Here is an 18,204-nt window from a genome sequence, read left to right on the forward strand (position 1 = left end):
TTGAAGTCTGTTGGCGCGCGCATACGGTGCTAGCTAACATGCTAACGCGCAGGAGTGTAGGTGGAACTGAGCCTTAACTAAGTGCTTCCTGTTTACCCCAAAAACAAAACAAAATAAAGACATGGGAGGAAGAAAAGAAAAGAAAGAGTGACTGTATGTCAACCAAGTCTTCTTAAAGACAGGTGAGTCACCGTGAGTCCTGGAAATTAACCCGTTACGTCCTGCTACATAGCGAAACAGGCTACGTTTGCTCCACTAATGTTAGCTAATATGGTTACAGAAAATGATGTCGACATTTTGCGCCCCTTTTAACCGTCATTTTGACTAATAAACTACAGGTGCAGCTTCATGCAGCGGCCCTGAGTCCCCCTGACCTCCCCACCAGTGAACCAGCCCACCTGAAAAAGGTGAGCAACAGTCTGTCTAATAATATGTCAGCTGATAGTAACTGAAACTTTTGCTATTATCATGTTATTTCTAGTGGTGGCAGAGTTACTTAGATTTTTTGTTACTAAAGTTAAAGCAAAATAATTAAATACTCAGTACAACGTTTCGGTCCTGAGTATTTAATAAAACTGGGTTTTTTTTCTCTCGCAAGTACAGGACCCTCTTCTTTTACCTACAAGTGTTTTTTCTCCTATGCACCTGTCCAAAAAAGTTTTGAAGGCGTGCACTGGCCTTTCTATTGAAACCTAAGTAAAAGTAGAGGTAATAGTGTAAAAATACTCAATAACAGTAAAAAGTCCTGGATTTAATGTTGCTTGAGTACAACTCATAGGCCAGTTAGTCCTGCTGCCTTGCCACTGATTCACATCACAGTAGTATCACCAAAATGTACCTAAAGTGTCAAAAGTACTCATTATGTAAGTATCATAACGACACAAATGTTATTTCTATGATCCTGACATGAGCTCCTTAGGTTGTGATAGATTACCGTATGATCCTGTTTGCATGTTAATGTTGTAATTTGTCAATGTGGAGCAAATTTTAGATATTTTGTGTACATTTGGGTAGATTAGAAGTATAATAGGGCTAGGAGACAAAGAGAATGAGGTGAGTAAAACGGTTTTCATGATAATACATATATATATTCAAACACAATGTGACATGTTATGGCGTTTTTTTCATTTTAGCAGCAATAACGAATACAAAAGTATATCAAAAGAGGACAATCCATGTGCTGAAAAGCGAGTAACACAGAGGCATGGATGTGCATTTACAACATCCCTCATAACCTATAATAGCGAGGACAAACCATTGAAATGTATTGAATGAATAGACTACCTGCACTGAAATGACCAGGACGAAAAAAAAGAACAACACAGGGCACAGTTTCCAGAGACTTAAAATGACGATAAGAATAGTAATGATTATAATAATAATAATAAAGTTTGTTTATATAGCCCTCATCAAGACCAACGTTACAAAGTGCTTTACAACTTAAATCACAAAAGACACATGCAGGAAAAAAATTAAAACACAACACAAAAGAAAACTATAAGAACAACACACAGGAAAAACATTTAAGAAGCAAAGAATACAACACAAAAGAAAAGTTTAAAAACAATGGTTGAATTTAAAATCAAAACAGCAGTGCGAGACTTAAGTGCAATATATTAATAAAAAAGTAAATGACAAAATGCAGCATTAAAATATATGTTATATATATATATGAAAAATAAATTGTACAATTGTCAGATATTTGTAGTGGAGGAAAAGGTACGGTTTTGGTAGAGTCATAAAAAGCTTTGAATGGGTCGACTGGGCTCTGGAGGTGTGGTTTCTCATGGCGTTGGGGCACAATGTGACATGTTTCCAGTTGTTTCAGTTTTTGTTCGGATTAAACAGAAGTCAAACTTGTTAGTTAGTGTGGCTGATGGGTTAGCAGTTTCCTCTTGCCCTCCAGTCTCTCGGTGGCTATATTATTGTACATACTTGACAGCGCCTATTGATCTTCTCAACTAAATCACTGACCGAAAACGATAATAAATGCTCTTAATTTCAATAATGTGAATTCAGTCATATGTGCTTTCCTTGCTCCCATAGACCCTTTCATTGCTGTTCTGTTGCTGGGTAACAGTTTTGGTCCTTTTTTACTTCCTGTCATTAATCTAGGAAACTTAAAGAAAACATAAACATTGTTCCCTCTGTATTTCCTGTAGTGTTGTTTATTATTTTTGCAGTAGCTGACAAGAAAAGTACAAAACAAGGAAAGGTCATGACGTCACTGAAATAGTTTGAATTTTGCATTGGTGCCACTCTGAAGTCAGAGGAGCACCACGGCAAATCACGCGGTGACACATCATATCTTTGTTGTTTCACCTTCAACTAAAAGATCCTTCCACAACATTAAAAAACACACTTTACGTGATGCTGAGTCACGTTTTTTATCTAAATGTGCACGTTCATTTTCCTTGTTATTGATCTTCAAACAGATCTTTACTCAGTTCGTCAGCTACAACTCAAACCCCTCTGACGATGACAGTAGTGACCTTACTCCACGGCCAAATGTGTCAGATAAAGTTTATTTCTTTTTCCTGTGAATAACTGGCCAAACACACAAAGATTAAAGAGCGAGGACTTTTACTTGATGCACTTTTATGAATAAACATTCAATAAATTTAGGTAAAACCCGCCTTTAAGACAGTAACGAGAAATGTTTTGCTTCCCACTCTTTTCAAACTCCTCTCCCTCATGTGAAACCTTCAGCTGAACCGTGACGAGCTCAGGCAGGTATTTAGGGAGAACAGGAGGTCACATGTTTCTGTCATTAGTCTCTGATCCACACGGCGTTTAGCGTGTACATAGCTGCAGCTCTATTCAAACTTGTCTCCTCGGGGGGAAGTTTTGTTCTCCTGGTTTGAACTTTTCCGAGGACTCACATCATCATGTGTTTCTGCCCTTGAGATTTACGTTTCAGGGTCTGCAGGCGTCAGCGCGTACGCACTACTTTTTCATTCAGTGTTTTTATTAAGTGTACAATAATCACTTTTTTGGGGACTTGATCGACCTTCAGTAGAGTCGACGCTCTTTGTTTGCTGACACAGCGACTCTTCTCCAATGATTGCTTAATAAATTCAGGTGCAAGTTACTGGAGTTGAAGTTCATTTTTGTCTTTTATTTAGCACCTTTTGAACTTCTTACCACACATGAATAGTTTCTTTTTTGATTTTTTTTTGAGAACTCAGCTCATATCATGTAATGCTTAGCAGGTCGACCCAAATGCAGGAGAAAGCAGGCAGCAGGAGCTCAAAAAGCTCTTTACTCCAAGGACACAGTAACTGAACATCACACAAACAAAAAAAGGACCCAACTAAGACTGAACCAAAAAACTAGCACTCATGCTGCTTTCACATGCTCCTCGGAAATATAGTATTTACAAGTTACGAGCACATGAACAGCTCTGTAAAGTTAATCATGTGTGGGAAATTGGAAAATATCAGTGATACCCGAGTCGCCGAATAGTGATGTTTGCGTTACATTTCAGGGCAGCAGAAAAGGCTGAACTTATTTTTAAGTGAAGTAGGCTAAACAGATAGCTAATATGTTTCAGCCCTTGATACCAATTGTATGTATCTAAATGTATTATTCCCTTTTCAGTTTTTCGGAGTGTTTCTTTGTTTTTAGGGGGCTGAAGAGGTAAAACTGTCCAGTATTTCACCATAAAAGCAAAGCTTCGTAAAACTCAAAGAAAACAAAACATAATTTGTGTAGCAGACACCCATCTCGTTAATCATTTAAGGACCCCTTAGATTTATGCTGTGATGCTTTTCAAATAATCAATTTATATATGAAAAGTTAGACTTCCCCGAACACGAGATGTCTTCAACAAAAACAAACACATTTTCAGTGTAAATGCTTGAAAAAAAAGTAGCAGGTCCTCTAATTTCAGAAGCTAAAACCTCACATAGTTTTGCATTATCACTGTTTCTGCATGAAAAATGACTAAAAATAATGAATCAGTTCTCAAAATGATTGCAGATTATTTTTCTGTAGAAAAGCTTCACCCGTGAAGGCATTTTCACCCAAAGAGTTGTGGAGTTCATATGAGGCACCTCCTGCCTTTACTTTTCTCCTGAATCATGACTGATTGAGTGTTTTTTAATGGTTTAAGGTTTAAACTGTTGTTTAAACTTTGAACAGTTTAATCATTCTGTACTAGAACTTATTTGGGTTTAATTATTACCAAAATACTGCAGACACAGCGTTCAGTAAGGAACATTAATCAGGAATTAATTCCAAATAATTGCTTGTGTAAGGGTCCTTTAGTGAGCAGGCAAAAACATACAAACTGAAATATAAAATAAATCCTAACCAATTAGTGCCAAAGACATTATTATGATGATTTTTTTTTTTTTTACGTACGAAATTTGATCTTTTTTCACTTGTCTTTTTGTCAGTTCACAAGCCTTAATTTTTCCTATAATGTACCTTTGAAGCTAACTGAGGAGAAATGTCTGTGAAATACCGTTGTATAAAGGTTATAACGGTGAGGACAAATGCAATGTGCAAACTCAAAATGACCAAAAACCAACACAGAGCTCCAAGAATTCATAATAGTTAACAGTATCTATAGACTTATTACTCCTTTAAGACCTGTGCAGCAGTTTAATGTTATTTAAAAGTGCAGTTAGGCCTTTAACGGAGGCCTAAACTATCACAGCGGGCAGTTAGAGACGCTCCAGTTGACTGAGAATCTGTCTTGTCTCCATGAAGACAATGCTGCAGCAGCTTTATAACTGTAAGACCACCTGCAGACAGTGAACAATGGATACCTCCCCTCCTCCGACACACTGGAAAAAATAGGTCTAACTGCCTTTTTCTTTTGTCCCACTTGTCACCATGGTGCGAGTTTCTATCACTGGGGGTGGTGCGAGGTGGTGGCTGAGTGTGAAAGGCAGGAGAAAATAGGCACTTATTTATGCAATTTATAATTTAACTCCCATGCGTTTGTCTGAAAACTGTCATTATAAATCGCTTTGCAGGTTATGATTTAGCAAACAAAACACATGATCATTATGTCTGTAACAACAAACATCCACTGTTAGTTAGTGCAAACAGTTTATTTTTAGCAACGTTTTAAATGAGACATGCAGAATAAAGTGATTTTGCTCAAATATCACAACTTTAAGCTGAAGTTTGGTTATGTTTTGGGTTTTTTTCTGACAGAAGCATTGGTCACACATAATGTGTTCAAGGATCATCAGAAATCTGAAAATCTAACAAAAATTTCTGTTTTCATAGTTTTTGGCTGTGGTAAATGTTGTAACTTTGTCAATTTCTATAGCAGGCATGACTACCAAACTTTCTTTTCTTTAAATATATATATATATATATATACAAAAGTCTAAAGTTTTATAAACCCGCCCCAGGCCAAAATAAAAACATATGTTCAACCCAAGTGCTTAAAAAATGATTTGGCACCTTAACGAACCGTCCCTAAACAAATCAGATAAGAGTGTTAACAAAGATTTAGAGGTTATGACAATAGGTGGATTTTATTAATGTCAGATAGAGACAAGATTTGCCTGAAAAGGTAAAACTTTCCTCTCCAGGTAAATGATGACTGGGTGTGTAAAAGCTTTTTAATCCAACCTTGTTTAAACTACAGGCAGCTCTAGGCATGTTTTAATATCCACCCACTTCAAAGATTATCATTTGAAAGGAAAACTAATGTCCCGGCCACAGAGGCTTATATGGATATAATTCAGTTAAAACCTCAAGTTTTCTATTAAGTGCTGATGCAGCTCTAATTCATCATGTAGTGTCTTCGATTCGCCTTCTTTGTATTAATCTTTAATAGCTAATACTCTTACTAGCTATTTTCCCTGGATAAATATTATCATTTGGATTCTGGTGTTTACTTGATAAGCGATCTAAACTGCCAATAGAATAAGGACTTTACTCTGAGTCATCAGGTCAAATGAGGGCTCCCCGGTTTATAACAAGTTGCATTGACTAACAAATAAATGGTCTTTAATGCCCCCTGCTGGTGTTTCTGAAAACTAATGTGACCATCCAGGAGGGAGAAAAAGCAACACAATATAGATAATTATTTATATGGGCAGAATAAATAAAGCCTGAATTATGCAGGAGGTTGTTTATAAAATGAACAGGTGATCTGAATTAAATTAAATTTGTGACATATGTTATGTATTTTAATGTGTTAGCCGATTAATCGAGAATAAAAATAATTCTTTGTCACAGTCCCACAGTATATTACAGTGTGGAATATTGATGTTTGATGTGGTTATCTAAATCATTTAGGTAATAGAAAAATAAATAATAAATGAATAAATAGGTGCTAACTGTATGCAAAGGTAGCCTTAACAAAACCACATTGATCCAAAAGGATGAACAAATTAAAATAAATATAAAAATAAAAATAATAAAAATATTTTTTTTTCCAGAATACTTCCAAAGTAATTTTAGACCTGTGTCTTTTTCTGTGTCACCATATATACACAAGTGTTACTAAGGAAAAAATACTTTTAAAAGGGTAAAAATATATATATATATATATATATATATATATATATATATATATATATTTATATAAGGGTTGACTATAAATGCTTTTTGTACAGTATTGGAAATATTTTATAGGCCTGTTGGAAAATGAAATGTAATGTAATTTAATTCTCCTCAATTAACCACTTTTCAGTCATTTGTAATTCTTTAAATTGTAATTCATAAACATCACTGACCTGAAACACAGACACACAATGAATGCTTCATATTTGACAGTGAGTTGTATTTACAGTAAATGTTGTACATGGTCATCATACTAAAAAAAGTCACACTAAAAAATGTACATCTTACATACATCACGGTTTTAGAAATGTGCACACAGCTTCTTTTTGTCTCTTTTGTTTGCATTATGAGAATATTAAACAATCTTTGTCTAACAATGGAAACAGAAGAAGATTTAACAAGAAAAAACAAACAAACAAAAAGAAAACTACGCCTTGTTGTCTCCATAACTTAGAGGAATAGTTCAACATTTTGGGTTTTATTCACTTCCTTCCTGATGGATCAGAAGACTGATACCTGGTTGAATATAATGACAAAGCCAGTTTTCTCTCGGCTAAGCTAAGCTAAGCATCTTGTGGCTCCAGCTTCATAATGATCCTCTCACCTAAATCTCTGCATGAAAGTGAAAAAATGTATTTCCCAAAATATTAAACTATCCCTTTACACCACAGCAACTGTTCTGGGCTTCAAAGCAACAATCTGGAGGTAGACATCCTAAAACTGAAATGAATAAAAGCATAAGTTTTCTGTTCTGGACAAGGTGAGGCGTCAAATCCCACCTGAGACAAGAAGAGACCTCAGTACATCGTTGGCAGTTGGCACCGATACAAAACATCATCAGTGCATCTCTACAAGTTAAAACGCTTCTCCTGCTAAGGCACCAGCAACATTGAAATTGCAATTGAATTAATGCAACTGATTTAGAGCTGCACAGTTATTATTATTATTATTATTATTATTATTATTATTGTTATTGTTATTTTTGTTAGGTTTCTGGTATCTACAAGGTCTTCAGAAGGAGTGTAATTATTCACACATCACATGTAGATGCATGGCTAATCGAAATTAGCATTAATGAACAGAGTAACACCTGCACACTGAGATAATTAGTTGACTAAACAGAGTCAACAGAAAAGGAATCAGCGTTTAATTCGTGAGGCGAAGTCCATGAGAAAAAAATATGTGAATGGCAAGGGACAAATAATTTTTTAAAATTTCTTTGGTATTGTGCCATGGATTATTTCAATTTTAAAAGATAGTTTTGTAAGTCAAGAAAGTCACAGTTTGTCATAAAACTATTAAGAAAATAAAGTATAAGACTGTGAAAATACATAATTAGAAAGACAAAATGACACCATAACACTCTCTCTCACAATACCTGTGTTTCTTTTGGGAAACTACTCACATAAGCAGAGGGTTTTGCTTGTGGTTTGACTTCCTCGCGGATAAAAAAGACCAAAAGTTGCTGATTCTTTTATTTAAAAAATCATTGGAAATTGAGTGTTTTGGGCTTTGGGTCACTGATTGAATAATGTTATTTAAAGAGGCATCTGGGAAGATGTGATGTGATTTTTCATGAAAATAATCATTAGTTAGTTGCAGCTCTAATATGACCGGAGTTGTTTTGGTGAAATATGTTTCAAATTCTTTTTTTAGTTGTGTGCTGTGTTAAAATGTTTTTAGAGAGGGGAAATTTCTTCTTTGATTTACTGTGTAACTGTCTCTGTACTGCACCTGTTGATATATCAGAGTTTTGACATATTTAAAATCGATCTGTGTCGTTTATTTAAAGTTAATGTGCAGGGTTTACTCTTATCTTCTTTTAAGTCTTTCATGAGTCAAAACATTTGCTTTTGTTAAAACTAATGATAGATATCGACATTAAATGCAACATCTAATACTATTATTTTAATAATCATGCAGCTCTAATATGAAATCTTTTTGTTTGTGTGTTTGTGGATTTTGCTTTGCAACAGTTTTTAATGGTTCTTACTTCATAAAAAATGCAGTTGTGATTCACCCACACTTTCTCGATGGATAAAACAGCATCAAAACGTAAAATGAACATTCGCTGTCACATACCCTGAACTCTATCCTCCCTCTAATCCCCCGTGACCTACTGTTGCTCGGCAGCATCCTACGTCTCAATGTGCGTCATTAAAGCAGCTTGCGTTGGCTTCGTCCCCCCTCCCCTCTGAGTCTGAGCTGAGGTCGCCGTCTGATTTCAGTCGCTCCGCTCAAATGTTGGGGTCTCCCTCCAGCTTGGTGAGGTCGGTGGCCGTCCCCATGAACATGCTGCGCCCTCGCTCCAGCCGGCTCTTCTTGTCCGTGAGGCGAAAGGCCTCCATGAACTCGTCGATGTCGATGCTGCCGTCCTGGTTTTGGTCAATAGTGACGGCCAGGTCGGAGATGGCGTCATCGGTGATCTCCATCTTTAGGTAGACGCTCAGCAGCTTCCAGGTCTGCCGGAAGTCCTCGATGGTGATGAAGCCTGAGAGGAGGAGGAGGAGGAGGTCGAAGGTTAAATATTCAGTGTGGAAAAGAGGAGATTAGAGATGAAGTGTCAGAGGCAAATGCTGATAAAGTAAAAAGTGCGCCGTGTGGTCATAGAAGGGGGGAGGGAGAGGCCAGTAGATCAGTGGGTTAATCTTCGTCTTAACTGGGGGGATTCAGGAGGCTCTAACCTTATGTGGCCTCTTTTGCACGATACAGGTGGATTAACGGAGGCTGAACTCAGTAAACGTCTCTATCTGGACACCAGAGAGCCTTAACACACTTAACACCTCCGCTGAAGCAGACTGTCTCTCATTGGACTGTCTCTGGGAGACAGTACGGTCATTTTGTCACTGTGTTCACCAAAAAATATTTTCAAGAACATAACTAAATTGTGGAAACACAAAGTAGAGCGACATTTTAGGGTGGATTTTTACTCTTAAGAGGCAAGTGAATAACAGAAAAAATTCAGCATCCCATTAAAAACAGAGAGAAACCAGCAGTGTCTGTACGTTAACATTATATATGTAACTTTGCCTCTCACAGTTATTACATAATTGCCTGATTGCAACTACTTGAACTGACCCCAATAATTTTATGTTACTGTTGGTTTCCAAAATTAAGAAAATTCACAGCCGATGTTACAAAGATGGCAACAAATAGGAAATTAATTTAGGTGTGTTTCCATCCAACAGGTCCAGATTTCTCCATTGTCATCATTTCACATATTTATTTCCCAAAATACAGACACTTTGGCTCAGAACACAAAGAAATAAAATATATTGCAAGAATAAACAGAAATGATACTTCAAAATAAAAGTCATGTTCTGAAAATTCTCAGTATTTCAAAATATATATAACATATAGGAGTCTTTTGTGATCCATTCAGAATGGATCTGCGACCCACTTTTGGACTGCAACCCACCAGTTGGGAACCACTGATTTTCACCTTACTGCTGTCATACAGGCCCCTCAGCTTTCAGCTCATATGAGACCATATATGTTGCTCTCTGAAAGAAAAGATTACAACAGAGAGGTGCTCATAACAGCTCTTTGATTTATAGCGTGAAGTCTCCACTACGGGTGCAGCCATGTGTTTCCACAGTTTCGGGGAGAGTTATACTGGAGTTATCGCTTTCATTCAGCTTTTCTGTTGAGGTAATTTCCATGAAAATGTGTAGGTGGGTCATATGAGAAATAGCTGAGTGCGTAGTGAGAGTGTAGTGAAGCGAGTAAGAGATATGGTGGCTGAGACCAGAGCAGACAGGTGCTGGCTATCAGAGCAGAGAAATTAGCAAAACAAGTTGTCGAGTAAGCGCACAGTGGCGGTTTAGTTTGTCTCAGGATAAATGCTGCAGCTCATCAAGACCAAGTTGAGTTTCTGTGTCTTGCATCCCAATCGCTGGGTAAAGTGAGGCAAAGTTAACCCCAAAGTGAGCATCAACTTCAGCCCTGGAGGCTAAACAAAGTCTGTCCTATGACTGTCACTCACGGTCTGGAAGTTGAAACAGGATTGGACTACACCGACTTTGTTTTTCCATGTTACATATTAAAAAATATAAAACCTCACACAATAATAACCAAGATTCAAAAAACTTTCTCATATAGTGACAGAAAATTACCTTTTGTTAGAGGCTCAAACACGAAAAAACAGCATTTACACCCATGAGACACATAAAATTGCACAACAGATCTGCAGATCAATGAATACCTGCTTGTAACCACCTTAAACCACCTTGAACCACCTTAAACCACCTTGCACTTATATCAGGTCGGCCCACACAGTTTTAGAACAAGCTATTTAACATAGAAATGTGCAGCAGGGTGAGAGAAGACTGATCCCGCAAAATACTTGCAGATTAATTGATACTCCTTTTCCAGCCATTGCATCATTTTAACGAGCAGCCATTGACATGAACATTGATTTAGGTGTTGTTGCAGAACCAACATCATCAACTGAAATTTCACGATCATGACGGACCAATATATGCAAATTGTTTCTGTGGTGAAATCATTGTTTTTACCTGAGTTGTCAGTGTCTACGATCCTGAAGATGGTCTCCAAGGTGGAGCGGTGGCGATACAAAGTCTCCAGTAGACTCTGATCAATGTGCTGCAAGAAAAAGCAAGATTCTTTCATTTTTATGTAAACAGTATTTACCATAAAACTTCAGTTAACAGCCCAGGCTATTATTTGCTTAGATCGTTGAACTTAACAGGCTTATATATGGGACAGGTTTCTAATTCCTTTCACACAATACTTGCTCAGCAAAAATGGAAACGCGATCAATTTTTTATTTAACCTTTTGAGAATGCGGCAATTGGGCTTTATTCTATACAAAAACATGGGAAGAAGGTAATGAGCAACAAAAGAAATGACCCCCCTCTGTGAAAAGTACAAAAAATTACCTGAAAACTTGCCAAAAAAAACAAACAAAAAAAGAACAAAGCACGAAATCACCTAAAAAAAGCTTAAAAATATAATAATTCTAAATATATAATTATGATAATCATGAATGTAGTGCACTGGACATTTTTCCTTAGCTTTTTTAAAAAAATAGTCCTTCACAGTCAGCAAAAGATATCAATTTATAACATCATTTAATCAGACACCAGTAATTCTGTGGTGACCATCAATCTCCCGTTCGGTAACTCACATCGGTGTTGGGTCCTTTGATGGCGAGCTCATTGAACCACTCGTGGTAGTCTATCATGCCGTCACTGGTCTTACTGGTGATCAGCTGATGGCGCAGCATCCTCCAGGGCAGACTGAGGTGCATCACACTCTCCACGGCAGACGCCCAGTCGTTCAGACTCACATGACCTGATGGAGGTGGAAATGTTACACGTTAACGAGGAAGTCAAGTTTAGCCAAGGTCATTTTTCAACTGTAAGCAAATTTAAGGGGAGCTTATCAAAATGTTTAAGAAAAGCTCTATATTGTCCAATATAGCGTTTCAATTTTAAAAATCTTAAATGATGAGTATTAACCTTACAAAACACCAAAATCACCCCCCGTCTGATCCAAAGCATCCCATTTTTCTGTAACATTTATCATTTATTTATCCTTTTTCTTTCTTTTTCAATGAATTAATCTTCACTCTAAAACACAGCAGACACGTTTATTTTGAATCTTCCTGTGGCTAAAAAAATACAGAACATTTTTTAAAATTTTTTTTATTATATACACACATATATATATATATATATATATATATATATATATATATATATATATATATATATATCTATATATATACACACACACACACACACACACACACATATATATATATATATACACACATACATACATATATATATATATATATACATATATATATATATATATATATATATATATATATATATATATATATATATATATACACACACACACATATATATATATATATATATATATATATATATATATATATATATATATATATATATATATTAAATGGTGAATATATAAGCAAATGTAAAAAGTAAACAAGAAAAATATTTTGATTTGAATCTTTTGACCAACATCTCTCAGTTTCTTCAAGACTGCTTTCTTTCTCTTGATAAAACAACCTTGAGTCCTCTTATAAGATTTTAACTACTATTTCTAAACTACATATTAAAGCACATCAGAAACATGTTTTTGAGATGATTTGCAGAGCGACCCTTCAGTTTTCCTGCAAGCAAACGGGAGTAAATCTAAATTAAAGTAAATCTCTGAACATCAACAACAGTTTCTGTGAAACTGTCAACTGTTCCTGGATAGATGTTTGGTCGGCCCGCAAGTTTTGTGTTTTTTTTTCTGAATGGGGATTATAAAAGGAATGAGCTCACATTTCTCTTTAGCCTGACATTGTACTCTGAGGACTAAAAGGGGAAGTACACAGGAGACCTGTGATATAATTAAGTAACACCTGATCCTGTGCGGACAGAAGTGGCTCATGAAAGTCACACTACACACCTGTGTTCTTGCTGTCGAACCTTTTGAAGGCACAGATGAGGTCAGATTTGTGCGAAAACAGCTGCTCCCGCAGGACTTTGAGGGCTGAGCGCTCGGTTCGCCCGACACTGCAGACAAGAAAACAAATTTAATAGACTAATAAACTTTCCTAACAATTAGAGAATTATATTCTAGGAATTTCTTAATTCTAGTCTACATTTCTAAAGCAGAAAAATAATTCTTTGTTCTTTAAAACAAATTTTTGATGTTATTCAAATTTAATATTGTGTGTTTATTTGTAGAATGGGGTGCTAAAGTAGTGTTGATTTCATCCACTATATTTTTATTTGGTTTTATTCTTCTTCTAGTGCCAGATATGATTAATAGTTTTTGTCATATTTAATCAGCTTCATCCTGTTTTAGTTGACTAAAAGGGTGGGTATTTTAGTGTAACTGTAATCACAGAGAACTAAACTGAAACCAACTATTTTTGTTTCAGTAAATGACAACTGTTTTATTTTAATCATCAGATTATCTTAAACATTTCAGTCAATCTAGTTAAGCAAAATAAGCTCTGAATATTGTATCAAGCTTCTTTAACAACATCATTTCATCTTTTCTTGTCCCAGCCATAAAAAAAGGTTTTGGATGAACATAGTTTTTAATTAAATTAACACTGGCTGAATCAGCCAACTGGCAGGAAGCTAATTTGACAACAGTTTTGAAAACTTGTTTATCTTTTTAAAAAATTGACATTTTATGGAAATAATCGCTGTCTTGTCAAGAGTTACTCAAGAAGATCAACACCTCTTTCACATCTGTACGTCAAACAAGACAGTAAAGCCAGCAGAAAGTTAGCTTAGCTTTGCACAAAGACTGGTTTTGTCCCAAGATAAAAAAAAACAGGTAAACAAACAGAACATAAAGTGTTAATTGATTATATTAAAAGCTGCAGGAGGATGGATGTTGTTACCTTTGGACAAAGCCAGGCTTGCTGTTTACCCCTGTTTTCAGTCTTTGTGCTAAGATAAGATAAACTGGCTGCAGCAGCATGCTTAATAAATATTAGATATTCATTTTATCATCAAACTCTATGTCAAAAAAGAGTAGGAGTTTGTTTTGGTTCCAGTTTCTCAAGTACAAATATTTGCTAACTTTCTGTTTCCACTGTTTTTTTGTTTACATTTTATGGACAATCAACTGATAAATCAGAAAAAATAATCAACAGCTGAAATATTTTGCAGCCCTCATATGAGAATTCGCTTTGTTGAGATGAATATTTTCAGGTAGTTTTGTTTGCACCTTTGTCTCACGGTGAGCTCTCTGATCATGCTGCTGGCCTGGTACTGAATTAAATAAGGCACAAGGTCTGGACCCAACTTCACGTAGGCCCCCCTGTTGCTTCCCACATCGTAGTAATTGGAGGCGGAGAACAAAGTAAGGACCTGAGTGAAATTACAGAAAAAGTTATAGTGAAGTCAGGAAAACTGTAGAGCATGTGTGGCCCCTCGGTGTCGGAGCTCACCTTGCGGTTGTGGCAGAACTCGTAACCATCCTGTTTACACTCGTGGGAGCGGATGATGAGCTGCAGGTTGTGTCTGTTCAGGAAGTCCTCAGTGACGTCGGGGCCCCAGTAGCAGCCTCCGCCCCGCACCTCATTTGGTATGCAGCCGTCCTGGTTCATCGGGTCGCTCCACAGCAGGTCCAGGATCTGTGGACACAAAGTAGGGATGGGAGGGAGATATTTAACTTTTAACCTGAGATTTTTGCAGTGCACAAAATAAATCTGAGATTGAAAAACAATTTAACATAAAACAAAACTTTAAAAAAAAGATTGGGCACAAAAAACTTCTTGGAAATAGCAGTTAGCAAAACAATCCCATCTCAAGGTCCATTAGTAGCTGTTCTGAAGATTTTACTCAATGGCGTAACCTTTTTGATGAGGAAAAAAGCTTCTTTCCAAGCCAAGAATCAATTTATAATCTCAACCTGTAAACAATATGGAGAGGAAGTCCTTAAAAGTACTCAGAAAAATCGAAATATGAACATCTGGATTAGCAAACTAAATCTGCTGAGGAAGTGATCGAAAGCTCCAGAACACCTACTAATGGACCCTGTGGTTATATGATTGAATTTTTCCTGGAGGCAGCCTGCCACAATCAAAACATCTGCGCCATTTTTGGAGCTGGACCGTTCATTATGAGTGCTACTGGGATGTATATATAATGTTCAGTTATTTATAACACCACACTGTCAGAGCGCAGAGCGTACTCGGGGAAAAGAGGGTGCAGCAGAACGTCAGGCACAGTGAAAGTGAAACTTAACAGTTCATTCTGTTGGATCTAAAACTTTGTATTCACTCTGAGCTGCTCCTCTCATCCATAGATCTGATCTGATCAGTTATGAGGTGATTGACAGATGGATGTCCATCTCAGAAGTTGTCATGTCCTGCTAAGGAAGAATAAAATAACTCATGGAGAGCTCTGCCTGCACTGCGTTCACGGACCTGCAAAAACCTCCGAATTGAGAGAGGGGACACAGAACGATACAAAGGAACACACAGGTATTGAAAGAAGAAAGAAAATGGAAACACACACACTAATTCTTCTGGAAACAACGACAGATTTCTGTAATCTCCGATTCTGAATGTCAATCTTAAAGTGCTTCCACTACAGGCTTTTGAATTTAAAAACATCATGTATTGTTGAAATATAAATTTGTAAGTTTAGATGTTTTTTCAGGATTTGCTATTATTTATGTTTACAGTGGTATACGAACGCTTGAAAGCATCACTTCACCCTGAATGGATAGTAATGATTCAGTATGTTTGGACCTGAACCAGCACCAACAAACAACGACCATTGACTCTGCAGCCCGCTCTTAAGGTGGTGACCATGGTGAACTCAGGGCAGAGGGATTAATGACGCGGTGGATTACAGCATGTTAAAGCTCTGCACAGCCAACAGCCAACAGCAGGTGAGTGTTGATCACTGATGGAGAGTTTATCAGACTGTGACTCAGGACTGATTTAGTCCACTGGAACAGAGCCGAGGCACAAACGCCACGACTTCTGAATCAAATTAACCTTGTTTTTCTGCTTGACAAAGTCACCAAGTAAATAGCCCACGTGGGGCACTTTAAGATCAACGAACTCACTCACAGAGTAAAAACTTTTCGACTTTCCCCTTCATCACCTGTTTCCACTCGTCCTTGGAGCTCTCACTGTTGATAGACTCAGTGGACGCAGATGGAGTCGTCTCGTTTTCTTGTTTGTTGATTGTGGTGTTGAAAATGGACTGTCTCCTCCTGTGGATCTCCACCTCGTCCACCGTGTTCACTTTGATCCGGTCGGAGAAGTCCTGTAGCGAGCGGTTTTGGAAGCTTTCGCGGGTTCCGAGGGGTTTGGGAAACGTGAGGGAGATCCGACGCTGGAAGGGCCGGTGGGGGCCCCAAACATCCTCGTCCATATCGGAGTCGATGCTCAGCCCTGCTGAGCTATGGTATCTCTTCTTCGGAGGCCTCAGGGCTGAGACGTACTGTGAAAAACAGACGAGGTCAGGGATGTCAGCGACTGTCCGAATAAAAAGTCTGATCCTGTAACAATGACACAATTGATCAAAGCTCACATTGTGTCTGTCCACTCTGGTGAGGACCCCGAGGTCTGTGGTGTCGGAGATCCCTCCGTGGAGTACCAACACCTTCTGATCGATCACTGTCGCTAACGGCAACCAGCTAAAAATCTTCTGCAGCAGCTTCAGGATCCGTTTGCCGTGCATCTGAGAGCAAACAGGAAGTGAGATTCTTCATCCTCCACGTCTTTTTTCTCATTCATGGAAGTTTGTTGTCAACATTTAAGTGAGACGTAAGTTAAATTTAAAGGTATATTTAGGTTTGTACTCTTTTCTTTCCTTTTTTTGAGGTATGTATTTATCCCTCTTAGTTTCAAGGAGGAGTGACCAGTGTTGTATTGGGATGCAAGTTTTCCTATATCAAGCTTTACTGGAAATATGTAGGCAAAGTGACTGAGACCAGTTTAAATTTGCTGCTCCAAAGACAGAAGAGATAAAGACACAAGTTGGCTGCGCTGACTAAACAAAATGGCAAAGGATTGTTTAGTGGTATAAGCCTACCTTGTATTTTGTCAGCACCTCCTTTGTGAAGCCATACCTACATCAGTCACAGAAACACAAGATAACAGTTAGAGCCTGAGGGTTTTATTTAGCTTCACTGTCCTCCTGTTAGATCTAGTGTTACCTCAGGTTAACTATGTGGTCCTCGTGGTTTCCTCTGTTGAGGTAGACGTCACTCGGATAAACGAGCAGGAATGCAAACAGGATGATGAGGATCTCGATGGAGTCTTTTCCCCGGTCTACATAGTCTCCGTTAAACACATAAGGCGTCTCTAAGGACGGCATCCCATTCTGTAATGTCAACAATGAAAGCCGTGTTAAGGGGTCATTCAGTAATCTGAATGTAAACAGCTGAGAGGACACAGCACAGACGGTGTGAAAGACAAATCCTGTCTCACTCGCAAATTGATTTACAAAGTAAAAAAAAGTTACGCATGTTGCAGCTAATGATCTTTGTTTTAAAACCTAAAAAAATCCAATTAGCTGATTTATCGATTAGGTTATCATTATGTAATTAATCAGCAACAATTTTGATAATCGATTAATCATTCAAGTTGTTTTAGCAAGAGAAAAATAAACTGATTTTAGCAACTCAAATATAAAAATTTGCTGCTTTTCTGTATTTCAAGTTATTTAAAATGTAATATTTTTGTCTTGTTTCATCCAAGTTTTGGTTGGATGAAACAAGACATCTGAAGACGTCATTATAGTGTTTTTGACCATTTTTTGACATTTCACTGACTAAACAATCAAAGTTTTTAAAAAATCGACAGATGAATTACTTGAATTTTAGCTCTACAGATTGATTTTAGGGCCCCAAAGTGCAGGAAGAGATTAGTTTTGTTAAAATAAAGTTACAATTTAAGTGTCTCTATGTAAATGATTTTTTGAAGTCAATAATTGTTGTTTGAAAAAAAGAGCATCTTCATTTTCAGCATTTGTGAGATTTTAAGATTTTAGAAGATTAAAGACTCGACCTTGTAGAAAATCAGCAACAGGTCTTCTAGTTGTCCGTGCAAATCACCTGTAATGAACAAGACACGTCATTGAAAATAACAAATAGAAGTGCTTGAAGTTTTACAGCAGAGAGAGTTGTGTTTCT

At 37.2% G+C, this 18,204-nt stretch overlaps 1 protein-coding gene and 1 long non-coding RNA gene across 3 annotated transcripts in view; one reads left to right on the forward strand and one right to left on the reverse strand.

The window, feature by feature from the left end:
• LOC148189713 (uncharacterized) overlaps window positions 1-18,204 on the forward strand; it is an 18,570-nt gene continuing 366 nt past the window's right edge. Inside the window, exons 1-4 of the long non-coding RNA XR_015776385.1 lie at window positions 1-182; window positions 339-407; window positions 15,358-15,535; window positions 15,739-15,948. This is a non-coding gene — a long non-coding RNA (uncharacterized LOC148189713). The remainder of the gene's footprint in view (window positions 183-338; window positions 408-15,357; window positions 15,536-15,738; window positions 15,949-18,204) is intronic.
• The window catches only part of ppef2a (protein phosphatase with EF-hand domain 2a), a 15,169-nt gene continuing 3,643 nt past the window's right edge, over window positions 6,679-18,204 (reverse strand). Inside the window, exons 7-17 of one of the 2 annotated variants that reach the window (XM_088076507.1) lie at window positions 18,080-18,126; window positions 17,227-17,393; window positions 17,103-17,139; window positions 16,599-16,748; window positions 16,167-16,508; window positions 14,498-14,683; window positions 14,275-14,417; window positions 12,994-13,100; window positions 11,684-11,850; window positions 11,052-11,139; window positions 6,679-9,025 (exon numbers count right to left, since the gene is read on the reverse strand). In XM_088076507.1, the coding sequence (XP_087932633.1) occupies window positions 8,772-9,025; window positions 11,052-11,139; window positions 11,684-11,850; window positions 12,994-13,100; window positions 14,275-14,417; window positions 14,498-14,683; window positions 16,167-16,508; window positions 16,599-16,748; window positions 17,103-17,139; window positions 17,227-17,393; window positions 18,080-18,126 (1,688 nt within the window). In that variant the 3' untranslated portion in view covers window positions 6,679-8,771. The remainder of the gene's footprint in view (window positions 9,026-11,051; window positions 11,140-11,683; window positions 11,851-12,993; window positions 13,101-14,274; window positions 14,418-14,497; window positions 14,684-16,166; window positions 16,509-16,598; window positions 16,749-17,102; window positions 17,140-17,226; window positions 17,394-18,079; window positions 18,127-18,204) is intronic. The other variant, XM_042488564.2, reaches the window with a different exon arrangement.

The sequence above is a fragment of the Plectropomus leopardus genome, chromosome 4, assembly GCF_026936395.1.
Source record: "Plectropomus leopardus strain MGB_pleo_1.0 chromosome 4, ASM2693639v1, whole genome shotgun sequence".
NCBI classification, from domain to species: domain Eukaryota; kingdom Metazoa; phylum Chordata; class Actinopteri; order Perciformes; family Serranidae; genus Plectropomus; species Plectropomus leopardus.